The 17,705-nt window shown below is 37.8% G+C and overlaps 2 protein-coding genes across 5 annotated transcripts; both read left to right on the top strand.

Annotated features, from left to right (window-relative positions):
- Positions 1-3,448: 3,448 nt before the first annotated feature.
- Positions 3,449-6,734, top strand: LOC105927822 (ferric-chelate reductase 1). 2 transcript variants are annotated; one of them, XM_021317601.2, is made up of 4 exons: positions 3,449-3,748; positions 4,030-4,225; positions 5,918-6,066; positions 6,193-6,563. In XM_021317601.2, the coding sequence occupies exons 2-4, from the start codon at positions 4,030-4,032 to the stop codon at positions 6,286-6,288; spliced, it is 441 nt and encodes a 146-aa protein (XP_021173276.2). In that variant the 5' UTR covers positions 3,449-3,748; the 3' UTR covers positions 6,289-6,563. The 2 variants fall into 2 exon arrangements, 1 of the variants encoding a protein (XP_021173276.2); XR_002428279.2 differs by lacking the exons at positions 3,449-3,748; positions 4,030-4,225 and adding an exon at positions 6,575-6,734 and having other exon boundaries at positions 4,823-6,066; positions 6,193-6,284.
- Positions 6,735-6,950: 216 nt separating this feature from the next.
- LOC110368664 lies at positions 6,951-14,321 on the top strand. Of its 3 annotated transcripts, none has more exons than XM_036141282.1 (9): positions 6,951-7,110; positions 7,222-7,272; positions 7,393-7,455; positions 9,941-10,024; positions 10,115-10,212; positions 10,311-10,369; positions 11,736-11,885; positions 11,996-12,033; positions 12,157-14,321. In XM_036141282.1, the coding sequence occupies exons 2-9, from the start codon at positions 7,237-7,239 to the stop codon at positions 12,271-12,273; spliced, it is 645 nt and encodes a 214-aa protein (XP_035997175.1). In that variant the 5' UTR covers positions 6,951-7,110; positions 7,222-7,236; the 3' UTR covers positions 12,274-14,321. The 3 variants fall into 3 exon arrangements, with proteins under 3 accessions (XP_035997175.1, XP_035997174.1, XP_035997176.1); XM_036141281.1 differs by having other exon boundaries at positions 6,951-7,142; XM_036141283.1 differs by lacking the exon at positions 11,736-11,885 and having other exon boundaries at positions 6,951-7,142.
- Positions 14,322-17,705: the final 3,384 nt, after the last annotated feature.

The following is a 17,705-nucleotide window of genomic DNA, read 5'->3' as shown; positions in this document are numbered from 1 at the left end:
TGTTTTACTCTGTGTCTAAATTATCCACGTTTCACGTTCTGAATGAAGTTACTCAAATTAATTAACTTTTTCCATCAAGTTCTAATATGTTTCAAAGTTCTAGAAACATATTACAATACAAATAACACAATACAAATACACTTTGTTTCGTTGTTCTTATGCAGCATGTCTCCATCTCTATTTAGAAAATAAAATGCATGTTTTTTAATCATCTGTTTGGTGTTATGGACATAGTTATGCTTTTGTAACAGATTTCAGTCAACATCATACTTAACATGTTAAGTAAATTAACCTGTAATTAATTATAACATCCCAACATTTCTAATTATTTCATCAGCAAGTATAAATAAGACAGGACTTAAAAAGCGGTCAACATATGTTTGTTGTTTGTATTTCACAACTTTTTGTGTTTTTACATGAGCTATTATCTAGTAGTTGAAGTGCTTTATATTGTGTTGTAATTAGTATTTTATGCCCCTGTACATTTTTGAGCCAATTTAAAATAAATTAATACTTTTATAGGACATATTATTTAGTAAAACTAAATAGATGATACATTTTTAATGTTAAGTAATTTAAATTATGTTTATAAAACTAACAGCAAAGATATCCCATATTGCCTGTAAACAAGAAATACTGTTTAAGCTGCATGGCTGCTTTTACAGATATCCATCAAGAACCGCATTCCTATTTTCTGTGTTTATAGTGTGCCATCTTCTGCTGACTTGAATAATTGCAGCCACAGTTTTGACTTAATTTGGGATTTAATTTTTGAGTTGATCCTGTTTTTAGAGCAACAAATAGTAAGTTGGAGACTAGATTTTAGTGGATCAGCAGCATCATCAGTGATTAAAATAATTCTAAATGTCTAAATGGCACATTTTTTGTGTTTTTCTTTTGGCTGGTTCCTGTATTGTTTTGCAAGAACAATGACACAATGCTGATAAATGGAAGAGACACCAGCAGGGATGCCTGGAGAAAACCAGCTCTGTTAATTTCCTGTGTAGTGCCATCACACCATGGCTGAATTGTGTTAATTTTAACATGTACGATGGGAATCAAAATGCATTTTAAGCAAAGAACTTCCTCACAGCCACAAAGAAGAATTCAGCCTAGGACTGCCTCACTGTCAGCAGGATGCCAGCTGTGGACCACTCCCCACAGATAAAAGATCATAGCACCTCAGAACTCGCTCTCTTCTGACCAGACGCTCTCACACTCCTGACTTCACTCAGACCACTTTCTCCTCGAGCTCCCGAGGAGAGGGTAGCTAGCCAGCCACCCAGTCCCTTTCCTCAGCAGCCATGTGACTCAAGGCCGAAAGCCCATAGATTAACCGTTCTGTGGAACTCATCTGCCTGCTTCAATGGAATGACCAAAAGGGAGCGGAGGACCTGAATCCGGAGAAACAACACACTGACCAGAGCTAACCTTTACAGGGAAACGAACCATCACGCTAGCCTTCCGTTTCATGGTATTGCTAATATCATTCGAGTGTGTTTTATGGTTATAACAAAGGTTATCTCCACAAGGGTTTCATACAATGATGGGACATTAATGTTTACGTTATCCGGCCCACTCATTATGACTAAAATAAAACCGAAGCTTTTATTTGTTAGCGCAGAAAATCCGCTAGCCAAAAATGCTATTTCACTACGGGTAATACCCGATTCCGGTTTTTCTACAAAGGCTAAAGCTTGATCGTTCTAACCTGACCCTAGCCATATGGATTTCGCTCCGCCTAGCTCCACTCACATCCATCTGGGACTGATCCATAGGAATGGCCTTTTTTGAAGGCTGGGCCTTATCAAAAATCCTTGCATATGATTGGATAAGCCACTTGTCTGTCATCTTTATCGACGTGCTATTTCAACCACTCACACTGAAGCCAACCCGTGATGCTGTGAGAGCGACGCAGGAAAAAACAAAACTATTTTTTTTTTTAAATGTGTTTGCGCCTCTAGTGGCACGCGTTTTATTGACAGTGAGCAGACAGGAAGAGGGGGGAAGACAGGCGGCAAAGCGCTGCGGGTCGGAGTCGATCCCGGTCCGACCGCGTCAAGGACTAAAGGCCTCCTAACATGGTTCACTCTAACTGCTTCGCCGCGGACGCGCCCCGGAAAACAAAACTTGCCAAATCCGGTCGGAAGAAGCGCGAAAAAACATCGTTTCCACCAACAAAAGCCTTCAGAGCAGTTCTCTGATGTTCTTTTAATGAAACAATATTAGGCAGATTGGACAACACGTAAGAAATAGCAGCATAAATGTTAACACTTGCTTCCTCGATGCGAGCCGCCATTGCTGTCTGAATCAAAACAGTCTCACGGTCACTTCTCCACTACGTCACATCTATGAAATTCCAGCCCTGCGTCCTGATTGGCTGGACAATAAAATTGGTTGAAGAAATCACTCTCTATGGGAGAGGTCCCAGATGGATGTGAGTGAAGCTAGGCGGAGCTAGGCGGAGCAATATCAATCTGGCTAGAGTCAGGTTATGATCATTCTGCTCCGCTGTCGATAGAGCTATGAGCCTTATCCCCGCATTAATATTGAATATTAATGTCGGTTTAAAGGCAATTTTGATAACTTTAGACTTTAACCAATTTATCGTCTGATCGCTACAGCGACCCCTAGCGCCCGGAGGTAGAATCTCATTAATAAGCTCGGCCGTTCATAAGGTATAAATTATTTTACTGAGCATATCAGTCTTTAGAATGTTATTTGCTCAAAATAATGTTCTGGTTAACTTGGGATTTGCATGGTGAATGTGTTGAAAACATGCCAAATATTTTTTTCTGAATTAGTGAAGCTAATTCTACCTCAATTCGCATTCTTAAAGATGAACTTTGGTTCTTTAACTTAAACAAAATATTATTTCATCAAATAATGTTTTGTTTAACTCAGGATTTGCATCGACATTGTTACTCCTTAATAGATTTAAATGTATAGAAAGACATTCTCACTGCTCGTGACATGTTTCTCCAGTCCTTTTTGTGTATTACCAGAGATGTTATATTTTTACGAGAATTTCAAGGCACCGCTTATAAAATCTTCCAAATATTTATGAAATTATTTGGCAAATTAAAAATGTTACCTTTCCAGTGGAGAAGCATAACTTTTTTCCTTTAAGTTTAAGTTGATCTTAAAGTTCAAGCAGTTTTGATTTGAGAATCCTGATTAGTATTGGGGTTATTTTCCTGTGGCAAAAGGAAAAGGAAGTTTGTCGGTGAACATATACCAAACATTGACTATAGCTTTTTTTTGATTTTGTTTTCTGTTTTCTTCACTTCAAAAAGCAAACATTAAAATGTATTTATGGTGAATCACAGTTTCCTGGCATAGTGACTAAGCTTTTTTCTTCCGTCTGTTTTACTGAGATTTACCGCAGAGCTAAATTCCTAAGTGTGTTTATATGGCACAGTGACGCGAACTGGACTTTGTACCCACTTTTTGTCGGACTTATGAAAACTGTTCTCTTGATAGATCAGAGAGAATAAGGAAAAACATTATTTTCTCTCAGTCTAAAAAAGTACAAAACTTTATAAGATGTAATAATTAATTGACTATCATAATATGGTACTGTTGCTGAGGGCAGGTCCAGTGACTCCGTAATGCTTCCTTAATCAGTGTCTTGTCGCACAGCTTTACGGCACACACAGCAGTTCTGACTGCCCTGGAAAAAGGATCTTTTTTTTCCTGTTTTTTTCTGAGATATTCCTCAAATTTCTTCTACCTTTCTCAAAAAACGGTAGGTTTTTTGTGCCCCATAGAAGTGTTTAGTGCCTTTATGTGGAACTTTATTGTATTTTTTTTTTTTTACGAGGATTACATTATTATTTAAATTGAAAGAGAAAGAAGAACGTTATTTTCTGTCTGCCCCTTTTTTGTCAACATAAAACATGTATTTGGATACATAAACAGTAGGTTAAACTTGAAAAGAAATGTCTTACACATATCTGTACACCAGTGTTATTTCAGCAATCTATGAATTACAGATCTGTTATGTTCTGATAACTTTACATTTTATAGATGTTGTTCTGGATTTTTATCACCTATAACTTCATCTCCAAGCTGCATGGGTATTCACATGGGAACTTCCCGCAAGTGTGTGACTCGATGAGACCTCTGCATGGTACAAATGGTGTTGAGAATTCTCCTCAGACATCTGAACCCCCCTTCATGGTTAGTTACCAGCTTGGCAGGAACATTGGAGACCCGATCACAGGTAAACAAAGGCATGTTGAAGGCATGTTTTTGACACTTCTCTTTGTATAAATTACTATTCATACCGTGTTTTAAAAAGTATTTAAGTATTTCATTTTCCGCTTCCCTGTTTATCGGGTTTCAGCAACAAACTATTTTATCAGGACCTGATGTCAATACCTGAACACCGGGTAGCACAGAGTTGCAAAGCAGAAGTAAAATAAAATGTCATCATAGAATTCCTTTAAGCAAATAAGTCAATTCAGTTTTGCATAATTCTTAAAAAATCTTGCCCATTCTTCTTTACAAATGTAGCCAGATTTTTATGGAGAATGATTGTGGGTGTCTGTTAACACTGGTAATCAAGGTATGCCAAATTTTGATAATTGGATTTAGTTCTGGACTAAATCTAAACCATTGGTGTCCAAACCTTTTCCCACGAGGGCCAAAATCAGAAAGTTGGAAGCACATAGGGGGCCAAAGAAAATAAAATTTTCTTTAAATTTTGTAATGACCTAGAGTCTGGAGTAGCCTGCCTCTCAACATTTAATCTGCACAAACTCCGGAGCATTTTAAATCACTCTTGAAGACGCATTTCTATGATCTGGCTTTTAGTACAACATGACCCAAGTGTTTTGATTTTATTGCTGTTCTTTTAGATAGGTTTTTTTTACATTTTATTTTTCTGTTTGTTTGATTTTTTTATGTTTTTTTACCCTGACACTCTTTTTTTACATTGAGGTGTTTTGCTTGTAAAGCACTTAGTGCAGTTGGAGCTGTTGGAAATGTGCTGTATAAATATATTTGACATTTACCTTGATTTCTTTCCATTTTACTTTGTTTTATCGATTCTAGGATTGATCTGTAATTTCAGTATAGGGCTGTTTTATTTATTCAGGGCTTGTTGTTGTTGAACCAATCTAAATTGGTTCAATGGTGTCATATGACTGCTGTCATATTTACTCTGTGTACACTTCTTTGGTCCTGTGGGTGTATTAAAGTGCTCTATAAATAAAGTCGGTATGATGTAATTAAATCAAGCTCCAGCCCTGTCTCTACAGGTTCTGCAGTCTTAAATAGATTTATTTTCCAGCTTATCCAATGTTTAGTTACATCCAATCATCCAAAGCTGGACAGCTTTACTTTCCAGACTGAAGAAAAATACCACCCCATGATGATAGCTGCCACTACTATATTTAAACTGTGCAGAGGATACGGTCAAGGTTATGTGCAGGTTTGGTTTTATTAAAACTTCCATTTTGAACAACGCTTCCTATGGCTTCTCAACAACAGCTTTCATTCTGCTGTCTTCCTTGGTCCTAATGATGATTTCAGTGCTAGTGTCGTCTAACAAACCTCTGAGGCCTTCTCAGAACAGCTATCTATATAAACTTTATTAAGTTATTTGATCACTTCCGAAGGCAGATGGTTGTTCTGGATTTTATTTAGATCATCTAAAGTAAGAGGGCAAACTGTATGCACACGCCACACTTTTCAGATTTGTGATTGTGCTGTTTTTCTACCCCACACACATTGATTTTGGATTGGTGTATCCCATAAAATCCTCCCAAAATCGATGGAGGTTACTATGGTGATGTGACAAAATGTGAACAAGTTCCAAGGGAATGAAAACTTTTACAAGGCACTGTGCATCCTTACTTAGATATTCACCATCTCTCTTCGTCATTCCTTAATGATACATCTTAATTCCCAGTTTCCCTCAGGAGCAAGGACACCTTCAAATTTATGGGATTTATGCTGGAAGCTCGGGATGTGAGTTTAGATGGTGATGGCCCTCCACTGGGGAAATTTATCATTCTTGATACTAGTCAGTCTCGACTCCTGAAGTGTGGCGATTCAGAGGTAAGTTATGTGACTTCATTCTGATTGCACTTGATAACCTCATCCATCGTTCATACCCTCTCTGTCACAATGAAGGGAAAAACTTTCAAGTGATGTGTTTTCTTCATTGTCCGTCTCTCTTCCCAGGACTCAGCTGTGAGTCATAAACTCAATGTGGACAAGACACTGATCGAGGTAAACTGGACCGCAGAGGGAGCAGAACAAGACATCATGTTCAGGTAACCTTTACACAACTGCACAGTTTACAGGTGAGTGGTGGCCTGGTGGTTAGAGTGGAAAGGCTGCAAGTTCCCTGGTTTAAATCCCACAGACGTTCTGGGTCCTTGAGCAAGACCCTTAGCCCCAAGATGCTCTCTGGGCACCACACAGTGGCATCCCACTGCTCCCTAAGGGATAGGTTGAACGCAGAGGACAAATTTAATTGCAGTCTAAGTAGCAATGACCAATAAATATCATTATTAAGTAAAAACTTCAAAGGTCAGTTACGATCTCATGCTGCTTCCTATAGGGCCACTTTCAGTCAAACGTATACAAAGTACTGGGAACGTGTGAATGTGACAGTACTTAGACCCACGGGCACTCCGCAACCTGAGCTAACAACTCCAGCAACAACTCCAGCAACAACTGCAGTAACAATTCCAGCAACAACTCCAGCAACCACTCCGGCAACAACTCCAGCAACCACTCCAGCAACAACTCCAGCAACCACTCCAGCAACCACTCCAGCAACAAATCCAGCAACCACTCCAGCAACAACTCCAGCAACAACTCCAGCAACCACTCCGGCAACAACTCTAGCAACAACTCCAGCAACAACTCCAGCAACCACTCCGGCAACAACTCTAGCAACAACTCCAGCAACCACTCCAGCAACAACTCCAGCAACCACTCCGGCAACCACTCCAGCAACCACTCCGGCAACAACTCTAGCAACAACTCCAGCAACCACTCCAGCAACAAATCTAGCAACAACTCCGGCAACAACTCCAGCAACAATTACAACCCAAATGTCCACAACAATACCTGCAACCACAGAAATTCAAGGCAATACAACTAATGGAACAATTTTACTCAAGGTAAATGTGATTCTTCACCATTTAGCCGAAAATGAACATAAACCATAAAGTATTTTTGCTTTTTCCTTTTTTTCTCTAGCTAGGAGCCACTTCCATGACATTGGTGAGCGGTGTTTCTGTGGGGATGATGGTATGTTAACTACTGGATGTAACTGTTGAAATTTAAACATTTATTGATGTTCTGCTGTTCTTCTGAAGATACCTTTAAATTGATACAAAGGTTAAGTGCCTTCTCTCTGTGTCTCATCAGCATACAATCAACAGCATCATGGTAGTACGTCACAAACCGTCTTCCCGTCATTACGCAAAAGTGGTAAGACATGAATTCCAGAAATTTTGCTTTAAATTGTGTAGATGAGCTAGGTGTTCGTGTTTTTAATGGATATTCTGTGTTATAAATCCAACTATAAATCTGCCACTAAAATGGGAAAGGATGCCACTTTAAAAATAGCATTATGAGAGGGATTTGCATTAATTTCAGTTGAAAGGATTCTCTAAATTCATTCATTCATTATCATTAATTCACAGGTCTTTGTATTTTGCTTTCAAGCATTTTCTTCTCTGATGGTCTTTTAAAGTATTTTACATCTTATTTATATTTTACGTTTTTTTTGGGATTGCTATTATTCTTGTTTGTTTATTTGCCTTTCTTTTTGATTTTACAATCATTTTTTTTCTTGTATATCTGATCACTACCTCATATTGTGCGGTAGTGATCAGGTAGTGATCATTTATAATACAGTAATTCAATTCAATTTTATTTTATTTATATAGCGCCAATTCATGAAACATGTCATCTCAAGGCACTTTACAAATTCAAAATCAATCATATTATACAGACTGGTCAAAAATGTCCTATATAAGGAAACCAGTTGATTGCTTCAAAGTCCCGACAAGCAGCATTCACTCCTGGAGAACCGTAGAGCCACAGGGAGAGTCGTCTGCATTGTCCATGGCTTTGCAGCAATCCCTCATACTGAGCAAGCATGAAGTGATTATTATCGCTTCATGCTTAAAAGTTGATAATAATAATAATAATAATAATAATTATTAATAATAATAATAATAATAATAATAATAATAATACATAATAATAATACATACATACATACATACATACATACATACATACATACATACATACATACATACATATCTGTAAGGATCTGATACAAGACCTTGGAAATGAGTCTTCTTTGAAAGGTGTGCTGCCCATTTTTCATCCATCCATCCATTATTTATACACACTTATCCCTGTTGGGGTCATGAGGGGTTCTGGTGCCTATCTCCAGCTGGCAATGGCAGAGAGGTGGGGTACACCCTGGACAGGACGCCAGTCTGTCGCAGTTCCATTTTTCAATAACCTTAATAAAGTTTAACTTTTTTGGCTGAGGAAAAGTAGAAATTTGCTCCAATTGAGCCATTTCTGGGTGTCCGCTTAGCCATCACTGAACCTCTATGATAGAACTGATAAGAGGACGCCATACGCTGGTCCAGAATTGGCTGCTGCAACATCTTTCTCAGAACCAGTTTTGTACTCTCCTTAGCTCTTAACTGATTGGGGAATCTTCAGCTCTTTTCCTGCCAAAAGGTCTTCATGGTGCAGGGACTGTGACAGCTGACTTTTCTAGTCCAGACTAATGATGTCCAAAATTTGATTCACTTCAGAGCCAAATGGGATATGAAGGAAAATTAAAACTTCTCAGAGAATCTCACCGAGTGATGTTGAGCATGTGTGGAGAAAAAACAGACAAAACTTTGCAGGAACTTCATGCGATGTTAGACAAACATGATTGCCAGTTCATTTTAAGTTTTTATGCTTATCTTGACTTATTGTTTTATGCTGCTTGATTTGTACGGTGTCCTTGAGTGACCTGAAAGCCTTTAAATAAATACATAATAATAATAATAATAATAATAATAATAATAATAATAATAATATTTAATAATAATAATAATATCACAAAAAGTAAGGGGGATGTAAGGGGATGGTGCCAAAAATGAGCATGCAGCCAAATCTTGACAAAGATAACAGTGAGGTTTTAAATTCGGCCTTCTTGGTTCTTTGTTCTGTCTCTCTCTCTTTGACTCCTGGAGCCCCAGAATGCATCACTAGCTGATCACAAATCATAGACCGAATTTGAGAGGTTGCGGTAGGCAGGAAATAAGTAACCTCTCCTGCAAGCTGAATTGTTGCAGTAAGTGTGCATTCACAAACACACGAGAAGATAATGTGCCGGACATAGAGTGCAGCACATTATCAAGCTGGCTGGCCAGGTTAGGAAATAAGAAAAATTGCAAACATTCTTTCCCTTCACACTTATTCAAAGTCAAACATGTAGGAGGATGGAATACAAAACAAGCTAAGTTATAACAAAGGAGATAGAAAAAAATATCATAAGATATCAGAAAGGGATGAACTCAAAAAGCTGATTCCTGATTTTCTAAAAAGTATATCAAACAAACATTGGCATGTACTGACTGTACCAAACAGCTTTTGGTCATGATAACATAGAGAGGTTATCAAAACCTTATGTATCTAGACTCAAAATGCCATTGGGATCGGGTCAGAAGGTGCTGCGGCTTAGTGGAAGGGTCCTGCATTTTTTACATACTGGGAGCTAGCAGTAAAGAATCTGCGAAAGGGCAGGTCTGATGTGTTCATGGGTAATGCAGCGTCTTCATAACAAGGTTTATCTTTTCACACATGTCAAAAGTATGTACTAGCCAAGTTGCTCTAATATTTAGTTAAATAAGATGTATTTATCTATGTATTTGTTTTGTTTGCTTCTTTGTAGAAGTTCATGATTGTGGGCAGCTTATTTTCTTTTTTGTCTTCGTTGTCGACATTGATCTTAATTTGCATAGACAGACCCCTTGAGGTGAGTACTAATAGTTGATGTATCATCAGTACATTGATATAAGGACTTTACTACAGTTACAGTTTCTTTTCGTTTGTGCAAATGTTTTAGGGCAATCTCATTGGTCTTGTAAGCACTGTAATCGTGGTGGTGATGGGTTTCGCAGAGCTAGTGATTGCTCTGATGCAGTTTGGACCCAGCCATGAACTGTGAGTTCAAGATTCCTGCTGCACAAAAAGTGTTCACTTTTGACTTCATGTTGAACATGCAGCAGCTAAGTGGTCTCTGTTTCATTTCTTTCCTTAAGAAAAGGACCCTGTGACCTTGCTCTCCACATTTGTTTTTTCTTCCACCACCCATTCACAAGTAAGAAGACTCATTTCATTTAAAACTGTTGTGTGTTTATTGTATTTTTTGAAGAAAAAAAAAACTTTTAATATTGAATGGGTTTGAATTTAAAGTTGGACATTTGGGGTAAATTTTAGAAACTGCCAGTGTAAAAATACAAATCACTGACCATGACTGAATTACAGCACCCTTCAAAACATCAGTGTTAAAGTTGTGTATATAAATATAATATATAAATAATATAAATAGTATAGTATAGTATACTATAGTATAGTATAAATATGATGTAACATTGAATCTTGCTTCACCCTACCTAAAACTTCATGATTATAAGTTAGGAAGTGAAACGTTTGCCTTACATTTCTTAGAGTTGTTCACTGGAAGGCCGGACGCAATCACAGTTGCAGTCCAAAAAGCCTCACTTCATCAGCAAAGATTTAGAAAACCATAGATGAAGTTTTGTATCAACTAAAACGGTCAAATAAAGCTGATTTACATCTTCCTAGTGGCATTTTTATGTATGAAAGGCTAAAAGGGATAGCGCTGTCCACTTGGATTATATATGTTCAACAAGTCTGGAAAACTTTTTGACAAGATCCACTTGGGTCGCTTTAGTTATCTTTGTATTTTCTTTTTTGCTGCAAAACATCGGAAATATGGTGAAGAGTGTATCTCAAGGACCTCCGTCTGGAAACAAAGCTTTTATTTTGTAGGAATCCACTCAAGGTGAAGAAAGATCAAGCTAGATACGTAAAGCAGATAATATCCTAAACCCAAAGGCTTTCAAATCCATCTGGTACCTTCCTAATTTAATCAGCATATAAGATTACATTTACATGTGAAAAAAAGAATAACTTTAATTTTATAAAATACTGAATGACACTAAAAGTGAGAAAATTTTTCCTTTATGAAGTTGGGAGACATACAATGCAATGCGTTGAGGAACATAACATCCCACACTTACCTGGAAGTAATTAGTTTCTGTTATCTTCCACCATAGAGCTGGCTATTTATAAGTGCTGCTTGGTTTGGTTCAGAAAGGTCACTTCTCATTTTCTTATCAGCAAATGTTTTCACAGGTCACCAGTTCCCTTCTTATCTTTTAACATTGACAGCTGCAAACTTTGGTCTCCTTCTTTGACTTTCTCAGCCTGGTAGGACCAGGCCCTATGTAGATACAATAGTTAAGAGTGTAATGCAGTGACCGAAAGGGTAAATTAGATACTTATTGTCACCTTTCTTTTAAATAATTCTCAAGTGTGGTCACCTTCTTAACTACTTTAAACAACTGAGTAAACAAACTCAAAAGCAGAATGACAATTTTACTTTTTTTTATTGTTGCCTACTTGCTGCTCTGCTTTTAATTACAATTTTCTACACACAGATGTATTTCTCTACGTCACCGTAATCGACTTGATTGACAAAGGGAGAGGAACCAGGAGAGTTTTCTTTCTCCTGATTGTTTACACAGTGTTGATTGCCCTGACTATAGTTTGTCATGTTGTGATCTTTGCATTTCTGCGGAAGGTAACAGGTAATTAATTTGTCTTTCTCTCTAAAAGTGTTAACAGAATATCGTATGGTGCAAGATGAACTGTGGAAACACAGAAAAATACTAATCTTTCATTTCATTTTCTGTCACAGACAAGCCCAAACGTCGTCGGGGTCATCGAAGAATAAAGGTAAAGCTGAATGTGTTTGCATATAATTATGAATAAGTTTGCTGCTTTGAAAGCTTTGAATCCTAACAGATTTTGTATCAAAACATTTTTCTTTTTTTTTTCATGTCTGTTTCTGGATTTCAGGAGCCTCTCTCTGCAGTCAGAGTGTTTGTTATATTCATCTCAGCATTCCTCATGGTTGGCATCACAGCTCTGTCTGTAGCAATCATGGTCGAAATATTTTTTATCCTGAACGACTAATGCATGGTGTGGCACCCTTCAGATTCATTCACACCACTGGAAAAAATGTGTAAAGAAAACAACCGGCACAAATAGATTCACTTTTGAGAGCAGTAGAATAATCTCACATGGAAAATGAAGTTGCAGTTCTGTAGCAGTGATTTATTTATCTATTTATTTAATTTACTTCCCTAGCCATCCTGCTTACTTCAAGTAGGATTAACTTGACTCCTTGTCCAGTCAGTTCAGGTTATTTCGATTTTTTTTATTATTGGTCTGAATGTAGTTAAGAGAAGAGCTATATTCTTCTTCATGAAGATCAACACAGCATGCCTTACCTAAATGGCTCTCTCGTCTTTTCCATTTAGAAGAGAGGCTAAAAGAATAGGGTCACTGGAATCATGTCATATTTATGCCTCAGGTAAACAAAGTCGTTAATTACTAATTACAGTCCCCAGACACTCTGATCAACGGATCAAAGTAAACTTCTCAAGGGGCATTTTTTCTCCCAAGAATGCCAAAGTTTAAAAGGTTGGATTTTTTTCAGTTAAGTATGAGGTACTACTGCAACAAATGTTGACTTAATTTAGGACTTTTTGGACATCTTTACCTGCTGTGCCAATAAATGTGGAAGATGCAGAGCATCAGAAACAGTCTTGCATAAGTGCAATCAAAAGATCTTTGTGTATAAAAAGTCCTTTTTTCTCTTTCCTGCTGTTTTAAAGCTTTTCATAATTCAAAGGTCAAAAAAGATATTTATTCATGTCACAGAGCAGGGGTTCCCAAAGTGGGGGTTGGGACCCCCTGGGGGGCCATGAGACACCCCTTGGGGGTCACGGCATGATTTGATGCTAATGTGCTAAAAAGATTTTGTATTTCTTTATTTGTGAAACCAATACCAAAGTATAACTTGCTGCTCAACGTTCCTCATTTCAACACAAGGGGAAAGCTGCACTTTTTTTAAAGAGTTCTACTTTATTCTCAGAATTTACAACTTTATTCTCCTAATATTTTGACTCTATTCTCACATTTAACCAAAAAAACAACAACAACAAAAGGAAAAAGAATCCCACCCAACAACAAAATGGTGTCGCTGATTTTTGGCACTATTATTTTAGGGGTCACATGCTGAAAAGTTTGGGAACGCCTGCCATGGAGCCTTAAATAAAATGCTAAAATCTCCTCTGTTCGTACTGGATGCTGTTTCCACAAGATGCTGTTTTTTTCCCTGTGTGTACGCCAGTAAGTCAGCTCTTATCAAAGTTTGGAGAGCAGTGGTTTAACCTAGTAAAATATTTTATATTAGTATAATATTAGTTATAGTATAATGTCAACAGTAATGGGTGTAACCTTGTGCCAAGCCCAATCCAAAGGGATGTTTTCCATCACTAAGGAAATGTTTTGAAGGGTGTAATGATTCCCTCTTTGTGTAACTATGTGGTATGCGTGCACAGAATACCTCACTAAGTCACTCATATATCTTTAAGATAATGCGGAAAGTGTAGCAGTTTTTAAAGTCAGAAGTAGTGAGGAGTAAAGCAGTGGTTAGATTAAACTGAAGAGCATGTCATCTAACAAACTTGTTAACTGTTCACCTCATAGCTCAGCTTGTCGTTGTGCCTTTAATCTGAAAACCTTTTTATTTGCTTTGGTCAAAACGTCTAAAAGTCAGATCAATGTATGTTTTGTTTCTTGTATGAAAGATATTTACTTAAAGCAACAAGCTTCTTGTTTTTTTATATTCGCTTTGTAAGAAACCATTATCTGTATGCACGGGCCACGATCCACTTAATTATTAACCTCGGCTAACAAAGAAGGAACCATTTTAAAGCTTTCTTCAACTTCATAATTTCTTTCGGATTCTGTAGGAGCTTCACGTGTTCAGGCAGAGGGTGGTTGTGTAATTGAGTTTCCACAGAAACAAGTCAAGCAAAAGTCAAGTCAAACCTCCCAGCACTTCTATCTTGTGATTTTAGTTTGTAACTGCTCCCTCAGTGTGTGTGATCCTTTGTAAATGATTGATCTGCTGCCCTGAAATAAAGCCTTTACTTCCTGGTTTCAATACTGAACTGTTTCCCTATTGTTTTCATTACATAAAATAAAAAAATCCCTCTCTTTGTGTTATAAAGTCAAATATCACCAGGGGAGGCATTCAATTTTTTTTTTATTTGTATTAGTAAAGCTGTAACATCCTTAAAATGTTTGTTTATGTCACTTACAGAATATAAACGTAAAACTCCTGTTTAGATCCAGTTGTTTGGTTCTCTTTTTTGATAAATTAGAAGTTGGTAGAATATCCAAAAATTGTTCTCAAGTAAGAGTAGCACTTCTTCAGCATATTGTTAGTCAAGTCAAAGAAAAAGTAGCCAACCAAAAATTACTCAAGGAAGAGTAAAAAAGTATTTGGTAAGAAGAAGTACTGACTTATGGAGGACCAAGTCTTCCATATTTAAAAATAAATACAGAAATAAATAAATGCTCAATAAATAAATATGCATACAATTATGTGCCACCAAAAAAAAAATAAACAAATAAATGTAGATAGAAAATAAATTATACAGTGAGACAAAATGTATATATCACCTTTAATTAGCCACTTTATTTATTAATTACTTTTTTTTTTTAAGTATTTATTTATGTGCATGTTATAATATTTTTGTCTGTTTTATTCTTTCTTTGTATTTTTTTGCCCTATTTATTTCTCCGATGCTATTTATTTCTGTTTGTCCTTTTTACATTTCTGTTTCTCGTTTTTACATTTCTGTCTCTCGTTTTTACATTTCTGCCTGTCCCTTTTACATTTTTGTATGCATTTCTGCCTCATTATGCAAATGAGGAGGGGCTGTGTCTTAAGGGCTCAACTTCTTCCCATTGGTTGGTTAGCATTTTACTGCGTTGGTCAAATCTACATGGCTTTTCCCCGACATGAAGCATTGTTAAGTAATGTCAAACTCAGCAGTCAGACGTTCAGTGGCCGACCTCTTACGGGAAGCTACTAATAGACTGGAAGAATTAGAACGCTGTACATTTGGGATCTGAAATGTTTTTCGGTGGTTTCAGATTCGGCTTTCCAGATCAATAACTCATCGGCGGATGATTTATTCTACAAAACAGACACCTCTCTGCAACCACCGCAAGGCAGACACTGAGCTACAACCATAGTTTCCTCAAAACGAGTCCGTGGGCCAGAATCTGTGGGACGTCTCCTTAAGAAGTTTCGTATGAACTGTCAGACGGCAACTTTCTTGCACTTAGATAAGTTGCTACACATAGCAGTGATCTCAAAACACCAATAATCCCACGTTTTCACTTGCACATTAATAAGTTATTGCTGATAAAAAATCTAAACTGTTGCGCTCCGGTCCGAGAGGTCACGTGATTCGATTTTTGCTGCTCAGCCAATCAGATCGCTGTATTGTCAGCTGAGTGCGTTCAATGTGTAAGGTGTTTTAAACATTTGTTTCCAGGCAAAGAAAGCCCAATAATAGCATTTTCTGGCGCCAGTTGGCAAAGATCTTGATGGCAAGGGAAAAGAAATAGCCCAGACCATCCATCATACATTTTCTAACACGCTTATCCCTGCTGGGTTCGGATCGGTGCCGATCTCCAGCTGTCAATGGGCGAGAGGCGGGGTATAAACTGGACAGGTCGGCAGTCCATCGCAGGGCAGAAATAGCCCAGACTTTTGCTCATTTTGCTGTGATATCACCAAGACCTGCTGCGCTAGGATAGCACAGCCAAACGACTTATCCCCGGCAGAATTTGGATCCCCTGCGTCGGGAGAGTGTTTGAAATCAATAAAACTTTTAACCTTCAGCTTTGTGAAGTCTAAATATTTTTAAACATCACATTCTAATAAAATAAAATTGATTTTTTTTAAACTCCTAATACATTGTTCAGTTTTTAAAGTCGACATATCTCGTTTTCTTAATATAGTTAATATCTCTATATGGTTCTTGGTTGAATTAAAATCTTATTAAATCTGATAATTTTGGCTGTACCTTTTATTCAGTGTTCATTTGATCACACGTGAAATCCGCTTTATATGATCTATTCATGCGGGTATAGCTACCAAAAAAGAAAAAGAAAAAAGATGAACAAGTAATCAGCTGTGATGGACTCATGAAGGTGGATTTTTGGTTTAAGCAGACAGACATGCGACAATCTAATAACATAAAGCTAATATTTTTGTGACACATGTGGAAATGACCACAGAGCCGTTTTCTTTCTCATAACGTGTTATATTGAGTGATCAATGGAGTTTTAACCGACATAGCAATCCTTGATGATCGCACTAACAAGTGTTACATTTTAAGTTTTTTCACACTAACTGAACGATAATGTAACGACACCATTGCTATATTTCGTTAAGAAAAGTAAAACATCTTCATTTCCACGCCGGTTGGAGATGAGGCGGAGTTTACTGGATTCATTCTTCCAGCTGAATGCACTCCCGACGCAGGGGATCCAAATTCTGCCGGGGACAGGGGTGGTTCTAGACCAAATTTACCAGGGGGGCCAAGGTGGGGCCAGTGTTTTTTCACAGGGGCACAGAACAAAAAAAAAATTAAAACAATAAAATGGCAATATTTAACTGTGTAATAATATTAAGTGGCTTGTGGCTCTGGAACTGCAGGTTTCAGACCCCTGATCTAGCAGTTGAAAACTTTGCCCCCTGCTCAATACGGCTAAAGCTAAACGTGAAACATCTTAAGTTTTAAATTCCTTTTAGAGTAAAGCTGTATAGGTAAAAAATAATATTGGTCAAAGTGACCAACCAGTTATGGTTTCTTTGCCATTGCAAATAATTATGAGAAGTTTATTTAACATCATGCTTTTAGTACAGGGGCCATAACAGGGGCCAAGGCAATTTCTACAGGGGCATGGGCCCCTGTTGGCCCCTGTCTAGAACCGCCCCTGGCCGGGGATAAGTCGTTTGGCTGTGCTATCCTAGCGCAGCAGGTCTTGGTGATATCACAGCAAAATGAGCAAAAGTCTGGGCTATTTCTGCCCTGCGATGGACTGCCGACCTGTCCAGTTTATACCCCGCCTCTCGCCCATTGACAGCTGGAGATCGGCACCGATCCGAACCCAGCAGGGATAATCGTGTTAGAAAATGGATAATGGATGGTCTGGGCTATTTCTTTTCCCTTGCCATCAAGATCTTTGCCAACTGGCGCCAGAAAATACTATTATTGGGCTTTCTTCGCCTGGAAACAAATGTTTAAAACACCTTACACATTGAACGCACTCAGCTGACAATACAGCGATCTGATTGGCTGAGCAGCAAAAATCGAATCACGTGACCTCTCGGACGGGAGCGCAACCGTTTAGATTTTTTATCAGCAATAACGTATTAATGTGCAAGTGAAAACGTGGGAACATTGGTGTTTTGAGATCACTGCTATGTGTAGCAACTTTTCCCGGTGGAAGAAAGTTGCCGTCTGACAGTT

This window comes from Fundulus heteroclitus, chromosome 9, assembly GCF_011125445.2.
Source record: "Fundulus heteroclitus isolate FHET01 chromosome 9, MU-UCD_Fhet_4.1, whole genome shotgun sequence".
NCBI lineage: Eukaryota > Metazoa > Chordata > Actinopteri > Cyprinodontiformes > Fundulidae > Fundulus > Fundulus heteroclitus.
This window is presented reverse-complemented; position numbering and strand designations above follow the sequence as displayed.

Bases quoted from the DNA above. Each gene is read 5' to 3' on its own strand.
- LOC105927822 (XM_021317601.2), top strand. From the start codon at position 4,030: ATGTTGTTCTGGATTTTTATCACCTATAACTTCATCTCCAAGCTGCAT. The intron at 4,226-5,917 runs GTAAACAAAGGC...CTTAATTCCCAG, and splicing joins CATTGGAGACCCGATCACAG to TTTCCCTCAGGAGCAAGGAC. The intron at 6,067-6,192 runs GTAAGTTATGTG...CTCTCTTCCCAG, and splicing joins TGAAGTGTGGCGATTCAGAG to GACTCAGCTGTGAGTCATAA.
- LOC110368664 (XM_036141281.1), top strand. From the start codon at position 7,074: ATGTCCACAACAATACCTGCAACCACAGAAATTCAAGGCAATACAACT. The intron at 10,025-10,114 runs GTGAGTACTAAT...CAAATGTTTTAG, and splicing joins GCATAGACAGACCCCTTGAG to GGCAATCTCATTGGTCTTGT. The intron at 10,370-11,735 runs GTAAGAAGACTC...TTCTACACACAG, and splicing joins CTTCCACCACCCATTCACAA to ATGTATTTCTCTACGTCACC.